Source organism: Grampus griseus (genome assembly GCF_964374135.1).
Source record: "Grampus griseus genome assembly, chromosome: 8".
NCBI classification, from domain to species: domain Eukaryota; kingdom Metazoa; phylum Chordata; class Mammalia; order Artiodactyla; family Delphinidae; genus Grampus; species Grampus griseus.
In genome coordinates, this window is record NC_139002.1 from 31,443,902 (window position 1) to 31,466,317 (window position 22,416).

Consider the following 22,416-nt stretch of genomic DNA (forward strand, 5'->3'; position numbering starts at 1 on the left):
ATTTTTATTTCACAGGTGCACTTATTTCTTCTCTCAGAAAATACTAAAACCCGGACCCATATTGTGAAAACAAGCTTCATGTAACAATCCTTATGCTTAAAATTGACATTGCAATCTAGTATTTCTGCTGTGTTCTATTTTGTTCCCCTTTAAAAAATATACTGCTGCTACCCCACAAAGTTGTTTCTATGACCCACTAATGGCTCATGTCCTGCAGTTTGGAAAGAAATATTATATAAATCATGTTGAGGCTTTTGATCTTTCAATGTCGGAGACACAATCACATTTGTTTTCTGTGCAGAAATGGACAGACTGGAGTGGCCCAGAATAAATGAAGACAAACATTTATAAAGATCCAGTTGAGAGATGGTACCTTTACTGTGGTGGTGGTAGAGACAGAAGCAGAGTGCCTACTAGGGTGCCTTCACTCACATCTTATTATTTAATCTTATTTCCTCAGCGTGCCACGTGGGGAACTGGACCAGAGCATTCAGATGCTTGTCCAAGATGGCATAATCAGTGAGTCCTGAGCCAGATTTGAGCCAGGTCCGTCTGCTTCGTAAGCCTGGCCTTTCCTCTAAGTCACAGCAAATCCATGAGGTGAGCCTATAAAATAGGAGAGAAATTGTCAGAAGAGCACATTTTGGAGCTTAAGAACCAATTCCTTGGAGGCTTCAATACCTGAAAAGGTTGACTATGTTTGACCCTTGAAATGAAACCTAAATTTATTTCTTAATTATAAAAACAAAAAAAGACACATACAGTGTGATGTCACAGTAACAACCTGACTTGGAGTCCCCTTTGATCTGGAGTTGATGACCCTGGTCATGTGGTACTTGTCCCTCAGCCAGGTCATCCTTACCCTTGTACACCTCTGCCATGTCCACCATGCGAGGCTGTGAGGATTAGGGTTTTCATGGGATTTTTTAATATTTATATTACTATCTAGGATTATACATGCTCCCCAATGTCGATTCATGTTGTCAACTCTAAACACAATTAAACAACTAGAAACCAATCCCTCTCTTTCTCATGTTCTTTATACATGCTCTATTATGCTACTTGTCATGTAAGGGTATTAATCGTTCCTCTGTCTTCTCTACTAGATCATGTACTTTGGGGGACTGGGTGGTCCCTTCTTAGTCTCTGGGTCCCATTGGCTACCACAGAGTCTGGAGTAATAGATGTCAAATTTGATAATTATGTTGTGTTTGAAAAAATGCAGAATATATAAATAAATTCTCAGTTTTTATGACTAAAGCACTTATATGACTTTAATTCACTGTTTTTCAAACTTTCTTGATCCCTGCTCCCCGCTTTGATAAGCATAACTATCTCTGCCACTACTCCCCCACCCTCTTCGGCAAATTCTACTTTTTCCCCAGACCCCTGTCAGTGACCAACACGCACATAACACAGAACATTTGCACATCCCACAGCCAGGCTGATTTTGTCTACTTTAGTTCCTTTTACTTTATAGTACAAACAAGAAAGCTTCTTTTTGTTTGCTGCTTTCCAAAGGGAAGTTATATGATGATATTGAGTTTACTTTTGCAAATTACAAATGTCCTCACCCCAAGATTCTAGAACACAGTACATCATGGGAGTACCTTGATCTAATTAAAGTTTTTACTGACAGCTCATTCTAGGGGAAGCCTGTCTTTCCCAGCATCTTTATGAGCCATAATTCACTGTCTCCATTTGGTCACCTCTGGTCCCTTTTCTTTGCCACTGACTCTCTTCTCCTGGGGACGAGGTTTCTAACCAGATCCTCTTAGGCCTCTGCACTCACACCCATGCCAATCCAACATGTGTCAATAGCTGTCAGCAAAGACCTGAAGGGGAAGAATAATGGCTGATGTGGAATAAAATGACATTCTACTTGGATTTCAGTGGTTTGGTTGATTCTTTTCCAAGCTGTTTGAAGACATGAGTCAAACTAGACTCTTCTCCAGCCCTGCAGTCCTCACCACCTCTTCTCTCAAACCCAGTTTTGAATCCCTTCATCCCCGCCAATCCATTCTGCAGCTGGAGTGACTTCCTAAAATAAATCTGATGACATCATCCTACTCTTACAGCCCGTCAATTGCTCTCCATGTGCCTTAGGATGAAACCCTGCTACCTACCTGACCCCCAACACCACTGAGATCTGATCCCTTCCTCTTGGGCCTCACGTCTGGCCTGTGCCACCTGGCCATCTTTGCTCTGAGCAGTACTATTCAACTTCTTGCAGTTTCTACCACAGACAGTGCTCTCTCTTGTCCTGAGACTTTACATCATAAAATACTTCCCTTGGCCTGGAATTCTCACCTTGTATTCCCATCCCTTCAACTCTTTCATTTACCTTTTTTTTCTTTTTTTTTTTTTAAACACAATGCAGCCAAACATTAGGTCCTCAACTCATCCATCTTCCTAACAATCATGTACTCACTCACCCCTTGCCCTCCTCCTGCCCTACGTGATGTTAAGGGCCCTGATTGTGCCTTTTTTTTTTTTTTTTTTTTTTTTGCAGCCTGTGGGACCTTAGTTCCATGACCAGGGATCGAACCCAGGCCCCTACAGTGGAAGCACAGAGTCCTAATCACGGGACCACCAGGGAACTCCCTGATTGTGTCTATTAATCCCAGTATTTCCCCTGTATCTCATTGCTACCTTCCCCCTCATATATATACATAGTGCCTGTTATACAGTAAGTATTCAATACAGGGATTAAATAAATGAATAAAAGAAAGGGAGAAAAACCCTTCCATGAAATTTCACTTGGAGTCTCTTGACTCTAGTCCATTCATTCATTTTCAAAATGTTTTTAAAACATCTACCATGAGCACTGGCTAGATGCCGAGTATCCAGGGAGGAACGAGCTTAGACCTGGTCCCTGCTCTCAGGCCAGCACCTCGCAGGGCTCCATGGGTAACCAGAAAAGAAAGCAGAAGTTAACTGATGCTCTGCCTGAGACAGGGAAGGACAACGCTGGGGAACTTTCACGCCACCAGTGAGTTCTGTAACGTAGACTTCAGGCTGTGTCACCTCTAGCCCAGGGCAAGACAGATACAGAACTTGGTACCTCAGAACCTGAAGTAGGTAGGGAAGACAGACAGACAGACAGACAAGAAGTTTCGATACAGTGTGAGAAGTGCTCTTTAAGAGAGCTATGTGCTATGAGGGCAGAGAAAGGTCGCTGAAGCTAATCTGGGGAGAAGTAGCTCTGAAAAAACAGTAGCAATGGTGTAAAATCATACTTAATGATGAGATATGTTGAAACTGTGGCTTGTAAACTAGAATGATTAAATTTCTAGGTTCCTGAAGCTTCTTCTTTGTCACTCCTCTCTGTTGATTCTCAAACTCTTGTATGAAATTGACAGGTAGTGAGGAAACTAACCACATTTGCATTACCAGGAGAGGAAAGGAGGCTGAGGAGTAGGTGCTATTTGGGTGAGGATGCCTGATTTATATTCCTAATCATGACTAAACCTAAGAAAGGACACCAGGCTCAACCCTCAAGTGAGAAGCAGAAGGCCTCAGAGTCAAAAGGGGTGGTTGACACCCAAGCCAACAGGAGGCTGAATCACGCTCTCCTGAAACTGTGGGCAGAAGTGTCTTCTTTCTAGCAAAGCTAAACCTTGGATGATGTCTAGAAGTAATACTAGTCAACCTCAGTCCTCACAGAAGCAGCCATGTGTCCACATGCACAATCTCACCCCATGAGCTTGCACTAAAATAGACATATGGTCCATAGAACTCCTGAGCACTTCCGGATTGCTCAGCTTTTGGATATAGATCCAGATGTTAGGGGACAACTGCAGACAGGAATAACTTTGAGTCTCCTCATGCAGAGAAATATTTAAAATAACTTTTCTGAAACTTTTTTTTTTCGGCTTTCCTTATCTGCAGGGAGAACAGTGTAGTGGTTATGAGCTGGGTCCTGGAGTTAGACTGTCTGGGTGCAAATGCAGTGTGCTCCTGGGCATATTGTGGAACCTCTCTATGCCTCAGTTTCCTCATCTACAAAGTCAGGATAGTAATAGAACCTACCTCCTAGAGTTGTTTTAATTACAACATGCATTAATATACCATGTTTCATTAATTCTAAGCCATGCATTTTTCACATTTTAACATGTCTGAAATTGAGGTGCAATTTACAGTCGATAGCATAGCAGAGTTTAGTTGTCTCAGTAGTAGGAAAAATAATGGTGTAGCTTATAATCAGTGGCATCTTAGATGTGATAAAATTCAGGATACAAAGAGCTCAGAAAAATACATAGCACATAAACAGTACTAAATGAATATTTAATAGATGATATAGATATAAATTATATATAGCTCTTCTAACTTCATCAGAGCCAAAATATATAGCTCATTTTTAAACCAATGTCCAAGATAGCAATGGCAAATGATAACATGACTGACCCATTTCCCAGAAAAGCGAGAAGCTGCTCTTAATACTTGGCCTGGAGTTGGTGGCAGCACCTGGTACCCATCCCTTTATCTTAGCCAAGATCTCAGAAAGGTGATATAACTGAGACCCACTTAGATGTGGATACCTTGGACAGGTAGAAGTTTGATGTCTCTTTAGGTCAACATTCTTTACCATAAAGTGGGGGGATTGAGCACCATTTTCTTTTCACAGTTCTGGAGGCAGGAAGTCCAAGACCAGGGTGCCAGCATGGTCAGGTTCTTGGTGGGGGTTCTCTTCCTGGTTTACAGACAGCCACCTTCTTGCTGCATCCTCACATGCTGAAGAGAATAATCGTCTCTCTTTTTAGAAGGGCATTAATCTCATTCATGAGGGCTCCACCCTCATGATCTAATTACTTCCCAATGGCCCCACCTGCAAATCCCGAACTGGAGATTAAGGTATCAACGTATGAATTTTAGGAGGACACATTCGGTCCATAGCAAGGGGGGAAATCGTGGGAAAACGGAATGGAACACAGGAAATGGAATTGCAATGACCAGGCTCCCTAAAGGAGCCAACGAATGTCAGTGTCATGAGTGGAGGAAGGGAGGGATTTGACAGTAAGCCACACTCACTTCCTAGAGTGAAGCAGCCAGTGGGAGCATTCAAAGCCAGTCCCATCCCCCTGCACACCTGGTGAGAAAGGAATGCCCGGAGCAGCCATCATTCTCCCAAAAGGTGACCTGTGCCCATTTGTCAGGTACGATTGAGAAAAGTGAACAAGAGAGCTGCCATGAGCCCGACAACAGACTGAAACAGCTCTGAGAGCCCCAAGAGGCTTTGGTCCTGAACTTGAGGCTGACTGTTCCCAGTAAAAGATACCTTTCTTCAGAGGCTCTAAAACCAGCAGTTTGGGGGAGAGCCTGGCTATGGTTATGGTAGCTGGGAAGAAGCTGTGGCGTGGTGAAACTGCCTAACTGCCTGTCTGTCTCCGAGCAGATCACAAACGTCATACTATGTTTCCTTAGCACGTAGGACTAGCCTGGCACGGTGAGGGTGCTTAATATTTGTGGAGTCAATGAATGAAGGTCTCATATTGGAATAAGAGAAACAGAGTTTATTCTCTGGCTCTGTAAGTTATTTCAAACCCCAGCTTAGAACTGGATATCTTGTTTTAAAAGACAATTAACATAAAAGCAATTATGGTGTAATAGGAATTATTTATTTATTTTAGGTGTTTCTTATGATACTAGCTCTTTTTTTCATTTCTATTGGTGGTTTCAAGTCATTCACTCAATCGACAATATTCATTGAGTCCTCACTAAACAGAGAAAGCCAAGAAAGATAATTATCTACTGTTGTAATCTGGTTCAATCCATGAGCTAAACCATAGGGTAATAAAGTACTCAGGGTCCTAGAGGGTCGTGTGTAAGTACAGTCAAGGTGATATACCACAAGAGAGCTGAGGTTAGGTCACCGGGTTACTAAGGAGTTTCTCAGGAAAAAGAAACTTATGCAATAGACCCTTGACATTCCCAGGGAATGGATCCTGAGCTCTTTCTTTGCAAATTCTTAATCCTAGCTCTTTCCTAAAAATTAACCGTCTCTGGACCCAGGATTTCCCATGCATAGCCTCAAATTCTAAATCTATAGCCCGTTCAACTCTCACACCTGATCTCTCACCTGGTAGCTGTTTTTCCAGAGGATTTCTCCTGAAGTCTCCTGAGGAGATGCCTTCACTGCCCTCCACATTATGTGAATACGGGCCTCAGCACAATTCCAAAATACTGACTGCATTGATTTGCTGTTGCTCATACATAGCTGGAATGGCTGTTTTCACCTTAGTGAACGTCAGTGATCTGCTGGCTCTGTTAAAGTCCCACCTAATGCAATACAAGTCAGAAACGTGACATGTCAGCTGGTACAGCAGGAAACGAGAACATACAGACATTCTGCTCTCACGATTTGCATCTGGTAGGAACGATAGAGCCATTTCCAGGGATGGCTGTGAATTATCCGTGCTTTCAAAGACTCTGTGGCCCCCAAATTTCTCCATCCCCAGGTCACCTAAAACACCAATGGCCCCAATCACTCAGTGGGAGGAGTTTGCATTCACTGAGTTATTACATTTTATGCCTTCCCCCCGCCACAGCTCCCGCCGCCTCTCTCCTGCTCTCCAGCCACTTTGCTAATCTGTGAGCCCCTTAAGGGTGCCCCCACCGCAGGTATTTGCATGTGTTGTCCCTCTGCCTAGGGTGATGCTCTCGATCCCTTGTCCACAAAACGCATTCGAAGACCACACTCCCAAGAGGCCACCCTCTCCAACACAGCAGTCCTGCCACTCTCTAACCCCTTACTCTGCTTTATTTTTTCTCCTAGCCCTTGTGGCTGCTTGACTTGTTATATTTCTCTTTATAATGAGAATATAAGCTCCAGGAGAACTGAAACTTTGCCTTTTTCACTGTTGTGCCCCCAATTCCACAAACAGTGCCTGGTACACGGTAAGTGCTTAGCAAACATGTGCTGAATGAATGAATTAATTGATAAGAGAGTGAATGAACAGGCACTGAAATATATAGACACCATGTGAAGCTTTTGAGAAAAGGCTCTCTGAGAGATGGGACAAAGAAAAGATGCTCTCTGAGGTCTACAGGACTTAACGTAGCTCTTTTTTAGGTAGAGGAGCCTGAACATTTAGGGCACGAGGATACTGGATGCCAGGATCCTAGAAAAATCCAGAAACCCGGCCACACAAATGTTGCATTTTCATTGAGTGGCACCTCCAACATGTTACCCATGCCCAACAGGGCTCAGTTCTGCCCTTCCTCTGTCCTCCCTGAAATTGCTTATCCCCCTAACACCCACCACTTGCTAAGGAACCGTGAGAAGGGTCTCACTATTACCCTGTAATCACTGCAGGTCAATGACAAGGAGCTTGGGAGGCATTTCAGTTTGAGCGGCTGGTGAGCAGAGCGGGATGGGCAAGGGCTGCTCCTCACCAGGATCTGTTCAACTCACATCAGTGTCCATTCCACTTATCTCGGTAGCCAATTCCTACCAACTGTTTGTGCTTTCCTATTTAAAGTGATGAAAGGTAACACAAACATTGGGAGAAAAAGCAACTTCAAGACCCATATACGGTAACAATCTAATGACATAAATATCATGGTAAAGGTATTTCCAAATATCTGAAAAGGAATCCTTATACACACAGAAACTGAATTGGTGTAATGGTTAATCTCTACGAATAATTCATTGTGGCCAGGTAGTCAGACAGATCCATAACTGACCCTTTATACAAATCTTAGAGGAGTCCCAAGACCCGAACTCCAACCTCTACGAGTTATGTTTAAGTACAGGTTCTAATGTCCATCTTACAACTTTGGGCTCCTAAGTAATAATGATAATAGGTAATATTTATTTAGCACAAATTATGTTTGCACTGATCTGAACTTGTTATGTGCAAACTCTAACAGAGGTGCAATGTGGCTAAGAGCTCATTTTGCCTAAACTGGCAAGTGGAGAGCCATCGAAACCTGATTTGTTGCAGGACTACTAAACAAGCTGGGGTAGGAGTCTGAATAAAGGCTGGGTCCTCTGGCTCTTGACTGATTGTGAAATCTTTACCTTGCCTTTGTAACACTGCAACAAGGACAAATACAACAAGGAGTGGAATTTGTAAATGGGTATGTGTGACCTTTTGTGTAAACATGCAGTAGATGATGAGGAAAAAAAAAAACCAAAAAAAACCCATCAGTTTTCTACCGGTAAAAATAATTAGCAGGGCTTCCCTGGTGGCGCACTGGTTGAGAGTCCGCCTGCCGATGCAGGGGACACAGGTTCGAGCCCCAGTCCAGGAAGATCCCACATGCCGCGGAGTGGCTGGGCCCGTGAGCCATGGCCGCTGAGCCTGCGCGTCCGGAGCCTGTGCTCCACAACGGGAGAGGCCACAGCAGTGAGAGGCCCGCGTACCGCAAAAAAAAAAAAAAAAAATTGGCAGTTTCTTACAAAACTAAATATAGTCTCACCATACAATCCAGCAGTCACACTCTTTGGTATTTACTCAGATGAGCTGAAAACTTACAGCCACACCAAAACCTGCACACAAACGTTTATAGTAGTTGTATTCATAACTGCAGAAAAAATTGGAAGCAACCAAGATGTCCTTCAGCACGTGAGTGGATCAATAAAGGGTCATACATCATAGAATGGCATATTATTCACCAATACAAGGAAATGAGCTATAAAACCACTAAACGTGGAGGAAACTTAAAGGCATATTATTACGTGAAAGAAGTCATCTGGAAAAGACAAAACTATGGAAGCAGTAAAGTGATCAGTGGTTGTCGGCGGGGGGAGGGGGGATGATTAGGCAGAGCACAGAGGATTTTAGGCAATGAAGCTATTCTGTATGGTATTATAAGTGTAGATACATGTCACTATACATTTGTCAAATCCATAGACCGTACAACACCAAGAGTGAATAAATTAAACTGAGGACTCTGGGTGATAATGAGGTGTTAGTGCAGGTTCTTCGACTGTAACAAATGTTCCTTTCTGGTGTGGATGCTGGTGGAGGAGCCTGGGAACGAGTATGTTGGAATCCTCTATATTTTCCACTTAACTTTGTTGCTAAGTACTCTGCAAAAATTAAGTCTATTAATTAAAAGAAAAGTAACGTGTAAGCCTGGGAGTGTGGTGAGGAAAACAACAGTAGAACTGAGCATCAGAGAAAGAATACGGGCGGATGTCCTAGGCATTGGGCTGGCCCTAGAGGCCAGGAGAGTGTATGGATGCACATCAAATTAACTGAGCACCTCTTACACGCCTGTCATATTTACATCCCCAGTATCTTCACAAAATTCTCGCACTGTAATTCTGGCTCAGAGAAAATCAATGATTTTCTGGCTGAAGCTCCCACGACTAGACAGTAGCAAAGCGCAGGTTTGAATGCCATTTCTGCTGACTCTAAGTCCAGTTCTCCCCTCTAAGTAACTCCTGGACAGCTCAAAGCAGTGACTACGGAAAAGTTTGCTTTACGAAAGACATCACGCTTCAGATTCAACTTTGCACATACGCATACAGAGTGGGTCCATGGATGGACTGAGTTTGTGGCTGGAGGGACAACACAAAACCACATCAACAGCATCACATTTATTTACTTCACCATTAAAAGAAAAATAAGAGGCTGCAGGGGAGGTGACAGGGAAGGAGAACTGAATAGAGAATTGTTATTACTATCCAGAGTAATAGCCTTTCCGGAATTTCCCATACCAAGGACAAAACTTCATAATGGACAGAGTCACCTTCCCCTGGGGGTCACCCTCTCTGCCATGATGAGGAAGGAAAGCTTCTGCAGCTCTGGAGAGGGGCCAGGGAAGGGGGCCTCACAGTCTGGTGACAATGCAGACCTCCCCAAGTCTCCTTTCTTCTCTACAGTGCATGCCAGGGACACGGCCCATCTTCCTCACCTCTTCATGCCCACACTCATCTTATTGTTCCAACTCCAAGCCTGGCTGGAAAGGAAGATAAAGCCTCCCCACCTTCCTATTTCCTTGCTGCTCCAAGAAAACAAAGTCTCCATTCCATATTGCTTCAGGAAACAGAAGACACACACACACACACACACAATTTCAGTACCTTACAGGGCTCTTGTCTCAATGTTACTATTCTAACATCGAACTCCTTTCGCAGCTGGTAATTATAGGTCCCTTTTAGAGTCCCCACCCAACAACCCACTTTTAATATCCTAAGGGTGCTCACCTGAAATCTCCCTTATTCTGATGAAGATCTTTCCAAAGGTCATGCAGAGCCCTATTCCCAGGCCACTTTGCCATAATCGATCCAGCGCTGGGTGGCAAAATTGATGGCTTCCGCGCAGTTGAAGCCAGAGTGGTAGCCATAGGGAAACGTCACCATGAACTCTCCAGCCTCCTGAGTGACCCGACCGAAGGGGATGCCGTTGTCCTTGAGGATCGTGGGGAGAAGAGAGCCACCCTGTGTCGCAGGAAGGCCTCACAGCCCCGCGAGCTGCCCGGGAAAAGCTCCCTGGCCAGGCGTTCCAGGCGCCGGCCGTGCTCCGGGGGCACCGCGTACCAAGACTTGGGCTCCCCGAAGTGCAGGTAGTTGATGCTGTAACGGTCCATGTCCTCCGTGTGCCAGGCGAAGGCGGTCTTCCACATGCCGAAGTAAAGGTAGGGGATGTTGACGCCTTCGATGACCACTCTGCACTCCTGTTCCAGCAGGTCCTGAATGGTTCCCAGGTGTCCAAGGTTCCACTGCTTCGTGTTTTCATCGAATAAGGAGCCACTGACGTCCGCACCGTATACTGGTGAATCATAGGGGCGTGTTTTCCAATATTTTCGCTCCAGATCCTCAAAATCAGAGTAGAATGGAGTCTGGTGTCATTCACTGTTTGTTAAGCGGCGATACTCGCTCACAGTCATGGCTTTCTTCCTTTTGTGGTGCTGAGTAAACACACCTGCCTGCCCAGTGGTCACCTGCTGCAGGGGAGCGGCTATTAAGATGTCGTCGGTATCATCGTACATCTGTCTGGCTTTCCATCCTTTCGGTGGAATTACCTTGGCTAGGCCAGCTCGGTGTGCACCTTGCCACTCCATGTAAACAATATATTTGCTGAAATCTTCAAATTCTTCCATGGTTGGGTGGACGATCGTAATCTTACAACTTGGGTTCTGGCTCCCAAAGTGCTTAGACTGCATGGCGGCAACAGAATAAGCAACGGACTACCAGCTTCTTAGGTATGCTTTGGATACCTGAGAATGCTGGGGAGTAACCTCTTCCCTATACTTCCTTTATTTTTAAAGAAGTTTTGATAGAGCTGAGAGGCAGGAACTCAGACTTGAACTTTTAAACAAACGAGGTGGTATCTTCTCCAGGCTTGTCAATCCACCAGGAGGACTCCACTCTTGTCAGCATTTTGGAGCCAAAGGAAATCCAGTATTTCCCAGAGGAGACGGCTCTCTGAGCCAAGTCCTGCCTCAGCCTGCAGCTCTGTGAGTTTCCTCTGTTGGGGGTATAAGTGCCTGAGACCTCTCCAGATTCCCAGGCTTGAGTGCATGGGTGGCTTCTCACCTCACTGTAGCAGGAAGTCACTTCATGGAAATTTCCAAGCCAAGCCTAAAGAAAGTACAAAATATTGAAAATAAGTGGATGACAAAACAAACTGATTTAACATCAAGTAAAAGAAAACTGTATATCAATCTTAATTTCAAAGTTTGAATTTAAGGGCAAAAAGTACACTCTTTTGGTAGGCATGTAAACTGGTGCAGCTATGGTGCATACTATGGAAAACAGTATGGAGGTTCCTCAAAAAATGTAAATAGAATCACTATATGATGCTGCAGTCTCACTTCTGGGTATATAGCTAAAGGAAATAAAAACAGAATATCAAGGAGCTATCTGCCCTCCCACATTCACAATGGATAAGATATGGAAACAACCAACATGTCCAGCGATGGCTGAATGGATATAGAAGATGTGGTACACAGATACAATAGAATACTACTCAGCCATAAAAAGAATGAAATTTTGTCATTTGCAACAATATGGATGGTCTTGGAGGGTATTATGTCCAGTAAAGTAAGACAGAGAAAGACAAATATGGCATGGTATCACTTATATGTGGAATGTTAAAAAAAAAAAAGAGTAAAACTTACAGAACCAGAGTAGAAAAGTGGTTGCGGGGGAGGGCAGGGAAGGGAGGGTAAAAGGGTACACAGTGAATAAAGTCTCAGGAGCTAATGTTAACCATGGTGATTATAGTTGATAACAATGTGATGAATAGTTGAAATTTTCCAGAAGAGTAGGATTTAAATGTTCTTACCAAAAAAGGTAAATATATGAAGGAAATGTGTTAATTAACTAGATGGGGGGAATCCTTTCACAATGTATAGCAAATCACCACAAAGTTGACTGAATATTTTACAATTTTAAAAGTCAATTATACAGCAATAAAGCTGAAATTTAAAAATAAAGAATTAGGACAAATCATAAGACAGAAAAAGAGGAATTAAAACTTAACTGAACAGTAAGGACATTAAGCAAGCTTGAAAAGAAAGGAGTTAAGCACTCAACTCAAGAAATTGGATGGCTTAACCCAAAAGATAAATTAGGGAAAGGAAAACAATGAAACAAGCTGAAACAATTACAAAACAAAACATAACACCCAATAGAAATGATGACTGAAACCAAAATGCAATTTGTAGACCATGAAAAGTGTAAAAACATAAGCATAAGAGAAAAGAGAGAAAAGTACAAGCATATCACATTATAATAAAACAGGGGACGCAGATAAAAATCTACCATTATAGAAAGAATGCCTATCTAAACAAGAGCAGGAAAAAGCACAGAACACAAATATATACATCCTTAACAAGCATTATCCTTAATGTGTAAATACCTGAAACATTCTCATTAAAATCTAATCATTAATTTGCATTGATAGACAAATTATTAGAAATATAGGGTTCACTCAGAATGGGAGAAAATATTTGCAAATGAAGCAACTAACAAAGGATTAATCTCCAAAATTTGCAAGCAGCTCATGCAGCTCAACATTATAAAAACAACCCACTCCAAAAATGGGCCTAATGGACATTTCTAAATGGAGACCTAAATGGACATTTCTTCAAAGAAGATATACAGATTGCCAGCAGACACATGAAAGAATGCTCAACATCGTTTATCATTAGAGAAATGCAAATCAAAGCTACATTGAGATATCATCTCACACCGGTCACAACGGCCATCATCAAAAAATCTACAAACAATAAATGCTGGAGAGGCTGTGGAGAAAAGGGAAGGCCCTTGCACTGTTGGTGAGAATGTAAATTGATACAGCCACTATGGAGAACAGTATGGACGTTTCTTAAAAAACTACAAATAGAACTACCATACGACCCAGAAATCCCACTACTGGGCATATACCATGAGAAAACCATAATTCAAAAAGAGTCATGTTCCAAAATGTTCATTGCATCTCTATTTACAATAGCCAGGACATGGAAGCAACCAAAGTGTCCATCAATAGGATGAATGGATAAAGCAGATGTGGCACATATATACAATGGAATATTACTCAGCCATAGAAAGGAACGAAACTGAGTTAGTTATTTGTAGTGAGGTGCATGGACCTAGAGCCTGTCATATAGAGTGAAGTAAGTCAGAAAGAGAAATACAAATACTGTATGCTAACACATATATATGGAATCTAAAAAAAAAAAAAAATTGTCATGAAGAACCTAGGGGCAAGATGGGAATAAAGATGCAGACCTACTAGAGAATGAACTTGAGGATATGGGAGGGGGAAGGGTAACCTGGGACAAAGTGAGAGAGTGGCGTGGACATACATACGCTACCAAACGTAAAATAGATAGCTAGTGGGCAGCAGCCACATAGCACAGGGAGATCAGCTCAGTGCTTTGTGACCACCTAGAAGGGCAGGATAGGGAGGGTGGGAGGGAGGCAGTTGCAAGAGGGAATAGATATGGGCACATATGTATAACTGATTCACTTTGTTATAAAGCAGAAACTAACACACCATTCTAAAGCAATTATACTCCAAGAAAGATGTTAAAAAAAAAAGAAATATAGGGTTCAATCAAGTTTCTGGACACTGATTAGCAAACAAAATCTATAGATCCCATACACCAGTTAACAATCAATTATAAAGCGAAAGAGTAAAAAGGTTTTAATCCCTTTAATAACAGAAATACATGGCCCCAATGAAGAAATCTAAAAATGATATGCATGCAATGCTTGTACTTTAAATGCATAAATAAATGTGAATTTTACCAGGGAAAAAAAGTTGCTTTCTGGCATAAAATGTCATCCTTTTCATCTTTATGCTTTAAAGGAAAAAAAAAAAGGCCAAAAAAGTGCTTGCCTTCTGCCAGTCTAAAATCTTAATTCCAAATGATGATACACAGGACCCAGAAAATGGTTTCCTTGAAGGATTCAGCCTCTGAATGAAACAGGCTGTGCTCAAAGTCTGGCTATATATGTCCCACACCAATTTCAATTCAATCAGTACCACCCCAAATCTAATACCCTCATATCCAATCAAAATCTCTAATTTGATCCCACATATTTTTCAAGTTCCTTCCAACTGACACACTCCTTACCCAGTTCTAGAAACCCTCTCATTCCCATTAGATCGCAGTGCACTAAATGAGGTGCTTTTTCCTGAAAATCTTTGTGATTTTTACCAAGAAAATATTAGGAAAAAAATTAACTTCACAAGTTGGAAAATAGTTTAAAAATAAAAACTCAAGGAAAGGATATCCCAATGTATAGTACCCTCTCTCTCGCTCTCTTTCTATATATGCATAAATAGTGTCATTTTTTAAAAAATTCTGGTAGGAAAATAACTCTTTTGCTCATAAGCACAAATTACAGAAATAAAGTGACCTACCTTCTACCAACAAAATCCTGATTCCAGTTGGAGATATTCAAGGACCCAGAGAGAGAGAGACAGTGTTCTCTGGGCAGCTGGCCTCCAAAGGCAGACCCATGTCCTGACGGCTCTGGCTTTCTACCTGGGCAAAGGTATAATTTGATCAGCACCAGTCAACGGTAATTACTCTCATTGGTCAGCCCACTCTGTCTGCGCCCCTTTGATTTTTTAAACCAGTCTTACAGCGAACTAAGAGGTTGAAAATAAAAGAAGTGGGAAAGTCAAACCAAGCAATTATTAAACAAAAGAAACTTGGTCTAGCAGCAATTAATATCGAATGTATTTATAAGGTAAAAGAAGGGCAGCTTATAGTTATGAAAAAGAAAAACTCATGGGAAAGATTACAATGATGCACTTTACGCACCTAGACACATAGCACTGAGACACAGAACACAAAGACTGAGAATTATAAGGTAAAACTGACATATTTGCAATCATGGTGTGAGGTTTTTTTTCAAACACCGTTCTTCCAGAAACTGATACATGAGGAGAGAAGAAAATTAATAATGTTATAAAAGTATGAACAATAAAGTTAACAACTTTGATTATATTTCCTGCAGCAACCACATAGCAAAATGGTTTTCAACACATATAAAACATTTACAAAAATTTACCGCTGTTAAGACCACATAATAAATCTCAAAATTCCACAGAATCTATGTATCGAGTACCCTCTTGATCAATCTTTTATTTCAATCATGAAATAAAATTGAAAGTCAATAATGAAAAAAGGGAACACCACCATATTTATTTAAAAATGAATATCCACATAACATCTACAACAATATCCATATAATAGCTAAAAATCTATTGATTTTTCTGTTGTTTGCAAGTAGTAAGTAAAAACTAAACCAAAATACCTCAGAATTATTTGAAAGAAAAAAAGATAAAAATGATAAAACAATTCAAAAAACAAAAGGGAAAACAACCATATACAAAAATATAAATGATTAATAAAATAGCAGTCTGTTACTTAGAAAGTAAAATAAAGGAAGAACCGGTTAATAAATTATATATTACTCCCTGCTACAGGAAGAGAGTGCTCCCTGCGTGGGAGAAGCTGGTGCAGAGTGGCAAGTGGTGATGGGACTCGGGGAGGGGTAGTCATTTTATAGAGGAGGACCCTGCCAAACACCATTTTAACCAGGTCAACATCAAGAGTCATAAACTGGGAATTCCCTGGCTGTCCAGTGGTTAGCACTCCACGCTTTCACTACGTAGGGCCCAGGTTCGATCCCTGGCCAGGGAACTAAGATCCCACAAACTGCGAGGCGTGGCCAAAAAAGAAAAAAAAAAAAAAGCCATAAATTACTTTGATAGTATATGTCCTTGATATGATGTGATTAAAATGTGACAAAATTCCCTCCATAATCTTCCTCCAAAAAAACAGAGAAACCCAAGATAATCATAAGGAAAGCATCAGATTCCAATAGAGGGGCATCCTACAATATACCTGACCAGTATTCCCCCAGTTTTCAGGTTTCTATACAAACTTTTGGTCAAAAACAAGGAAAGTCTGAGAATCTGTTACAGCCAAGAGAAACCTAAGGAGACATGAAATCTAAATGTAATTTGATATTTTAGATGAGATCTTGGAACAGAAAAAGGACGTTGGGTAAAAGGTGAGGAAATCTGAACCCATGATAGCCTTTAGTAGACAATAACATATTGACATTGGTTCATTAATTGTCATCAATATACCATGGGAATTACGATGTTACTAACAGGGAGACATGGGAGTGGGGTCGGGTCAATACTCCCTGATCCACATGCTCAATGCTTTGTAAATCTAAAACTGCCCAAAAATTTAGGTATTACTAAATATTGTAAATAATAAACAAACAGGAGAAGGCATAAACAATATTAGAATGAAAATAATTTGATAAACAATAAACAATATTAGAATGAAAATAATTTGAAACATAATCTGAGTTTTGGAAACAGTCTACCATACAGCACATTATAAACCAAATGATTCTATGAACCACTATGTGACATAATCTTTTAGAGCACTTTTAAAAATATTTTAGATTATGAAATATAAAGTGTTCACAGAAATCTATAAAGCATATATGTACACTTCAACAAATAACTATAGAGTGAGGAGAAGTGGAACCACTACCCAGGTCAAGAAATGCAACATTGCCAGGCACCTGGCTGCCTGACTTGTGCTCTTCTGCCCAGATTACAGCCCCTTCTGCCTTCTGGACTGACCTTATCCTAACTATTCACATAGTAATTTTGGGAAACATTATAAAATTAAAACTCTGTCCATTTTTGAAAACTTTATATAACCTTGAGGAAACACAATTGTATTTATGTCCTTTAGTGTATTTTTGGTGTAGTTTTTCATCACTTACGCCTTTGCATGCAGCTGGACTTTTCTGTTTCAGTGCTGTAAGATATTCAACCATATAATCGTGTTGGGCTGGGGCCTGTGAGAACGGGGTCTATCGCGCTTCTGGGTCGTGCTCCCTCCTTCCGGAGCCTGATGGACAAGCCTGGGGGCGGCAGAGGTTGTGCCCCCGGCTCTGGCCGCGAACGCTACTGTGGGCCGTGTTCTTACCCATACCGCAGACCCCCCGCCCACCCCCCGCCCAGTCGTGGACTTGGCGGCTCGTGGAGCGCCTCCGTGGGCCCAAAGGGGAGAGTCGATGGGTGGGGGTGACGCACCGTCGGTGAGAAGGCCTTCTCTAGCTGTCCGAAAGGGAGCCTTGGGGTACCGGATCCCCAGCCGCTGCCCCTCTCAAGCGTGCAGTGGTCACGGTGGCGACTGCCAGAGCACGTGGGCAGAGCCCCTCGCCTTCGCGGGAGAGCTTGCGCCAGCTCTGCGCTGGGGCCGAGCGCCGCTCTTTTCCTACCGCGGGACGCCCCTCCCCGCTCTGAGTTTGGGGAGGGTCCCGCCAGGCCTGCGTCCGGCGCGGGGCCGCGCGTATGCATGTGCGTGCGCGTGCGGTGACCCCGGTGGCGAGCCCAAGGGGGGCGGGGACGCCCGGATGTCCCGCCTCCCCAGTCCCGCAGCCGCGAGGAGCCCGTCGCGCGTACCCTCTCTGCTAGTCGCCGCCGGTGGCGGTGTGTGGGCGCGGTGCGGGTCGCCTCGCTCGGGAGCGTTTCCCTGGGGCGGAGCCCCGGGGGTCGGACTTAGATGAAGGCGGATCTGGCGAGGACGGAGAGGTTGAGTTTGGATGGACGGGTCCCTCCGTGCCACGCGGGGGCACCGTCGCACGCGGGCCCTGGCGGCGGTGCCGGGTCGTGGGAGGCCCCAGGGTGGCTGAGGCCGCCCGGCGTCTCAGGTGTCGTGGGACCGCCCTCGTGTGTGTGGCGGTGGGACCCCGCGCTTGTTTTCCTGGTGGCCCGGTCGTGTCTCGGCCCTTCCTCTCCCTGGGCAGCGCCCCGCGCCCCTGCCCCGCGGCCCTCGCCGTGTGTGCGTGCCGCCACCTCTCCGTCGCCGCCGGCCCTCACCCGCCCCCACCCCTCCGCTCCCCCTTCCCTGTCTGGGACCGAGCCGGCCTCACCCACGTGAGGGTGTCGTCCTCCCGGCCGCCTCGGCTGGCGGCGTCCCCGGGTGGAGTGCTCACGGTTCCCGAGGCGGGGGAGTCGGGCCCGGCGGACGTGTGAGTGGGGCCTGTGGGGCGGCCGGTGTGCGCGCGGGAGAGTGTTGTCGCGGGCCGGCCGCGGCTCGTGGGTGTTTGGCGGTGGTGGTCCTGAGTCCCGCGAGGGGGGGGCCCGAGGAGGCCAGTTTGTGTCCTGGGTGCCGCGGGACGGCCCCTGCGCTGGAGGCCTCTGGCGGTGAGACCCCGTGTGGAGCCCTGGCGGCCGAATCGCGTCCTGGCCCTTAGGATGGCCCCCGGGCCCCCTCGCGTCAGCGCAAAAAAAAAAGCTAATATATGATGACTATCTAATGCCAGACACTGTTCAATGCACTCTGCATAGAAGAATTTATTTATGCCTTATCTTCATAGTGACCCTATAAGGGAAATCCTGTGAATCCTGTTTCTCATATGAGGAAACCGCATCAAGGAGATATTAAGAAACTTGCTCAAGGTGACAGATCTAGTAAGTAGGGAAGTATTCAAGCAAGAATCTCCAAGATGATTCCTTGAAAGAAGAACAAAGAGGGGTGATTTCTCCTCCACCGAACTGTGATATTTGAGCCGCAATGGACAAATATATCTACGTACAGAATAGAGAGGCCAGACACAGACACATGGATATGTGAGAGTCTGCCTATGATGGAGGTAGTGTACCAAAGCAATGGGCAAGGATGGGCTATTCAATATGTGGTAGTGGCATTGGCACTATTGTGGGGGGTAGAATTGGAGCTTGACCGCATACCACTTACATAAATAAATTTGAGGTGCATTAAAGACGGATACAACATAGAATTTTAAGAGAAAATATTGAAGAATGTCTTTATGAACTCAGGGTGGAACAATGTCTTAGAGCACCAAAAGCACCATGATGGGAATGCCGGATATATTTAAATGATTCCAAACTAATGACTGTAATGGTTACTGGGCTAAGAGATGCCCAGATAGCTAGTAAAGCATTACTTCTGTGTGTTCTGCATGGCTGTTCTGGGAAGAGATTAGCACTTGCATCAGTAGACTGAGTAATGATCGCCTTCATCACTGCAGCTGGGATCACCCAAACCACTGAGAGCCCAAATGCAACAAAAGAGCAGAGGAAGGGTGAATTTACTCTCTGCTTGAGCAGACGCATCCGTCTTCTCTTGCTTTGGGACATCTGACATGGGCACTCCTGGTTCCCAGGCTTTCGAACCCAGACCCAACCATATTCCCAGTTCTCCATCTTGCAGACGGCCCATCTGACAGATCGTGGGATTCCTCAGCCTCCATAACCAAATGAATGAGTTCCCCTACTAAGAGCTATACATATATCTCCTATGGGTTCTATTACTCTGAAGAACCCTGACTAATACAATGACATCAAAAATTAAAAGAAATTACAGTCTAGGAGAAGTTTGTCATCATACATGAAACAGGCAATGAATTAGTATTCTGAATATCACATAATTTCTACATAACAAGAACAAAAAATAGTCAAACCAAAAAAAGTAGGCAGAGCTTTAGAATAGTTAACTCAGAAAAGAGGAAATCCAAATGGCCAATAAATACAAGAAGATGTGCAGGATCCCTAGCAATCAGAGAAGCCATTCTCTGCCCATTTTGATTAGGTCTGACAATATAAAAAAGTGGGTCAAGATATGGAGAAACCAGAGCTCTCCCACACTGCCAATAGAGGTGGAAATTGGAAGGCAAGCTGGCTTTTCCTAAAAAGTTAAAAGTGAACATAAATACAACCCAGAAATCCTATATACAAAGCTGTTCTCTAAAGCATTGTTTGAAATAACAAAGATTTGGAAATGACCCTATTGTCCATCGTCAGCAGAGTGAATAAAATAAATTACACAGATCTAGTTGACTTTGTTGAACTGACTAGGAACTATAGATAGGAAAGTATTTAGATCTTGTTAACTCAGGCACTGCCCACTCATTATTACATTCATCCCTCCAAAATCCCTGCACTTAAATTCTCCCAACTCCATGGTTCCCAAACTTCCAGATGCACAAGTGGACTCACGGGATAGCTTAAATTTTCAGGGGAAATACAGCAGTGCTTAATGTTTCTTGGAAATTGGACAAAGTAGTAGTTTAAAGTAGTTCACAGTTTCAATATTAGATCATGCTACATTCCTGTAGAAGTCATCAAACTTTGCAAAACTGGGTTTTCCACAGGTTTTGTGATAAAAAAGCAAGTACTGTTTGAAAATCAGTGTGGATTGATCTTCCCAAAAATCCAGAAGTCGTGCAGTGTCCACCAGGAGCACACGTACATTCCATTAGTAAGAAATTGTGATTATTTAAGGATGAAATAAAAATTATTTTTCTTTCAATTTATGTATATTCTTTTTTCAAATAGCTTCTAAGTTGTTAGGACATAATTATGAAGTTGATTTGGACCTAACTACTTAAAAAACAGGACTGTTGGACATTTCTTTTGGATTAGAGGCACTGCAAAAAAATATTACCAAGACCCAGGGGACCAGAAACAAGAGAGTTTTAGAACCTCTTTGTAGAGGTAAAAAAATGGGCTCAGAGAAGTTAACTAACCTGTCCAAGGTGATAAAACTGGGATTTGAATCAATATGTATCTGATTCCAAAGTCTGTGTTCTTTCTCCCACCCTATATTGCCTCCTGCCTGTCAGACAACAAACCATCTCCATCAGTACAAACAGAGGGTCAAACTTGGTCACTGCCGCATCAAGGGATTCGGAAATGTAGTCAAGTCTTCTGTGGGGGCTACAGTAACCCTTCCAGCATGATATTACCCACCCCAAATATCTATAATCCTCCAGTAACCTCCATTCTGCCTCCCCAACTCATGTTCTCTGTCTGGCTCATAACATACACCAAACTCAGGTCCCTAAGGACAAAGACCACCACTTATACAAAATAACTTGGCTTATAATATATAGAGACATAATGTCAATTCAGGCCAGTCTGTGATGAAGGCTAGACATGGGATGTGGGAAGTTCAGTAATGAAGAGGGCCCCATGAAAGGAGAACTGGTGGGGTTTCCTAATAACCAAGGGGAATCTTTCTGACTGTACACTTTGGGAAATTTTCAGACTTAGAATGACTGGAATAAGACGTGATGTTAGAATTACTTCTAAAGGATGTAGTGAACATTACAGAAGTCTTTCCTTCACCATAAATGAATGCAGCTTCTTCAAAACAAAAAAGTAGGCAAAAAATCCTGATAGCAAAATTATTGAATTTATTACCTAATGTCACACACAAAGAACAGCGGCTACATGTCTAATTTAATCATGATTTACATCAAGAGAAAAAAAGGCCAAAAATAATCAAATGCAAATGATAAAAAAAACCACCAGCTATTATACTGAAGGGAAGATGGGGACTTTTCACGTGCATTACTATATCCCTCAAGGCCTTCTCCTCTGTAGGTGCTTAACGATTATGAGTGGGTTTGAATTGAACCAAATTATTGGACACCAAACTAAATACCGCAGTGAATTTGAAAATACTACCATGAGCTAAAACAAAACTCTCTAACCAAGACTTTTCTGTTTTTCTAAACCAACCACCATTAACAGATGAATTTTATGGTATGTAAATTAAACCCCAATAAAGCTGTTTTTTAAAAAAACGCTATTAATATCTTCAAGGCTCTCTTAAAAATTGCACAGATGATAGTTTAAAATTCTCTCTTTATCTTGTAAAAATTTACTTATTTTCCATTCACATTTCTTTTCATAGTTTTTAATTTCTCCAAGATACATAAGTAACACATGTATTCATAAGCATGCTTACAAAAAATTCAATAACGCAGGAGAATTGAGAAGGCAGTTTGACTAAATAATTAGAAGCATAGGTTTCAGTGACAGACTGGATTTAAAACTTGGCTCTACCACTTACTAACATGTTACTTAAAACCTTTGTGCCTCACTTTGCTCATCTATAAAATGGAGATGATGATAATGATAATAATTTCAT

General features: G+C 42.9%; 1 protein-coding gene across 1 annotated transcript; it reads right to left on the reverse strand.

Annotated features, from left to right (window-relative positions):
• Window positions 1-528: 528 nt before the first annotated feature.
• On the reverse strand, window positions 529-11,118 carry LOC309826070 (lysine-specific demethylase 4D-like; the record flags this gene model as incomplete). The annotated part of the gene is given in 4 exon segments (XM_082660058.1): window positions 529-606; window positions 10,160-10,380; window positions 10,383-10,800; window positions 10,804-11,118. Coding segments are annotated over 3 exon segments (903 nt in total). The 3' UTR covers window positions 529-606; window positions 10,160-10,210.
• Window positions 11,119-22,416: the final 11,298 nt, after the last annotated feature.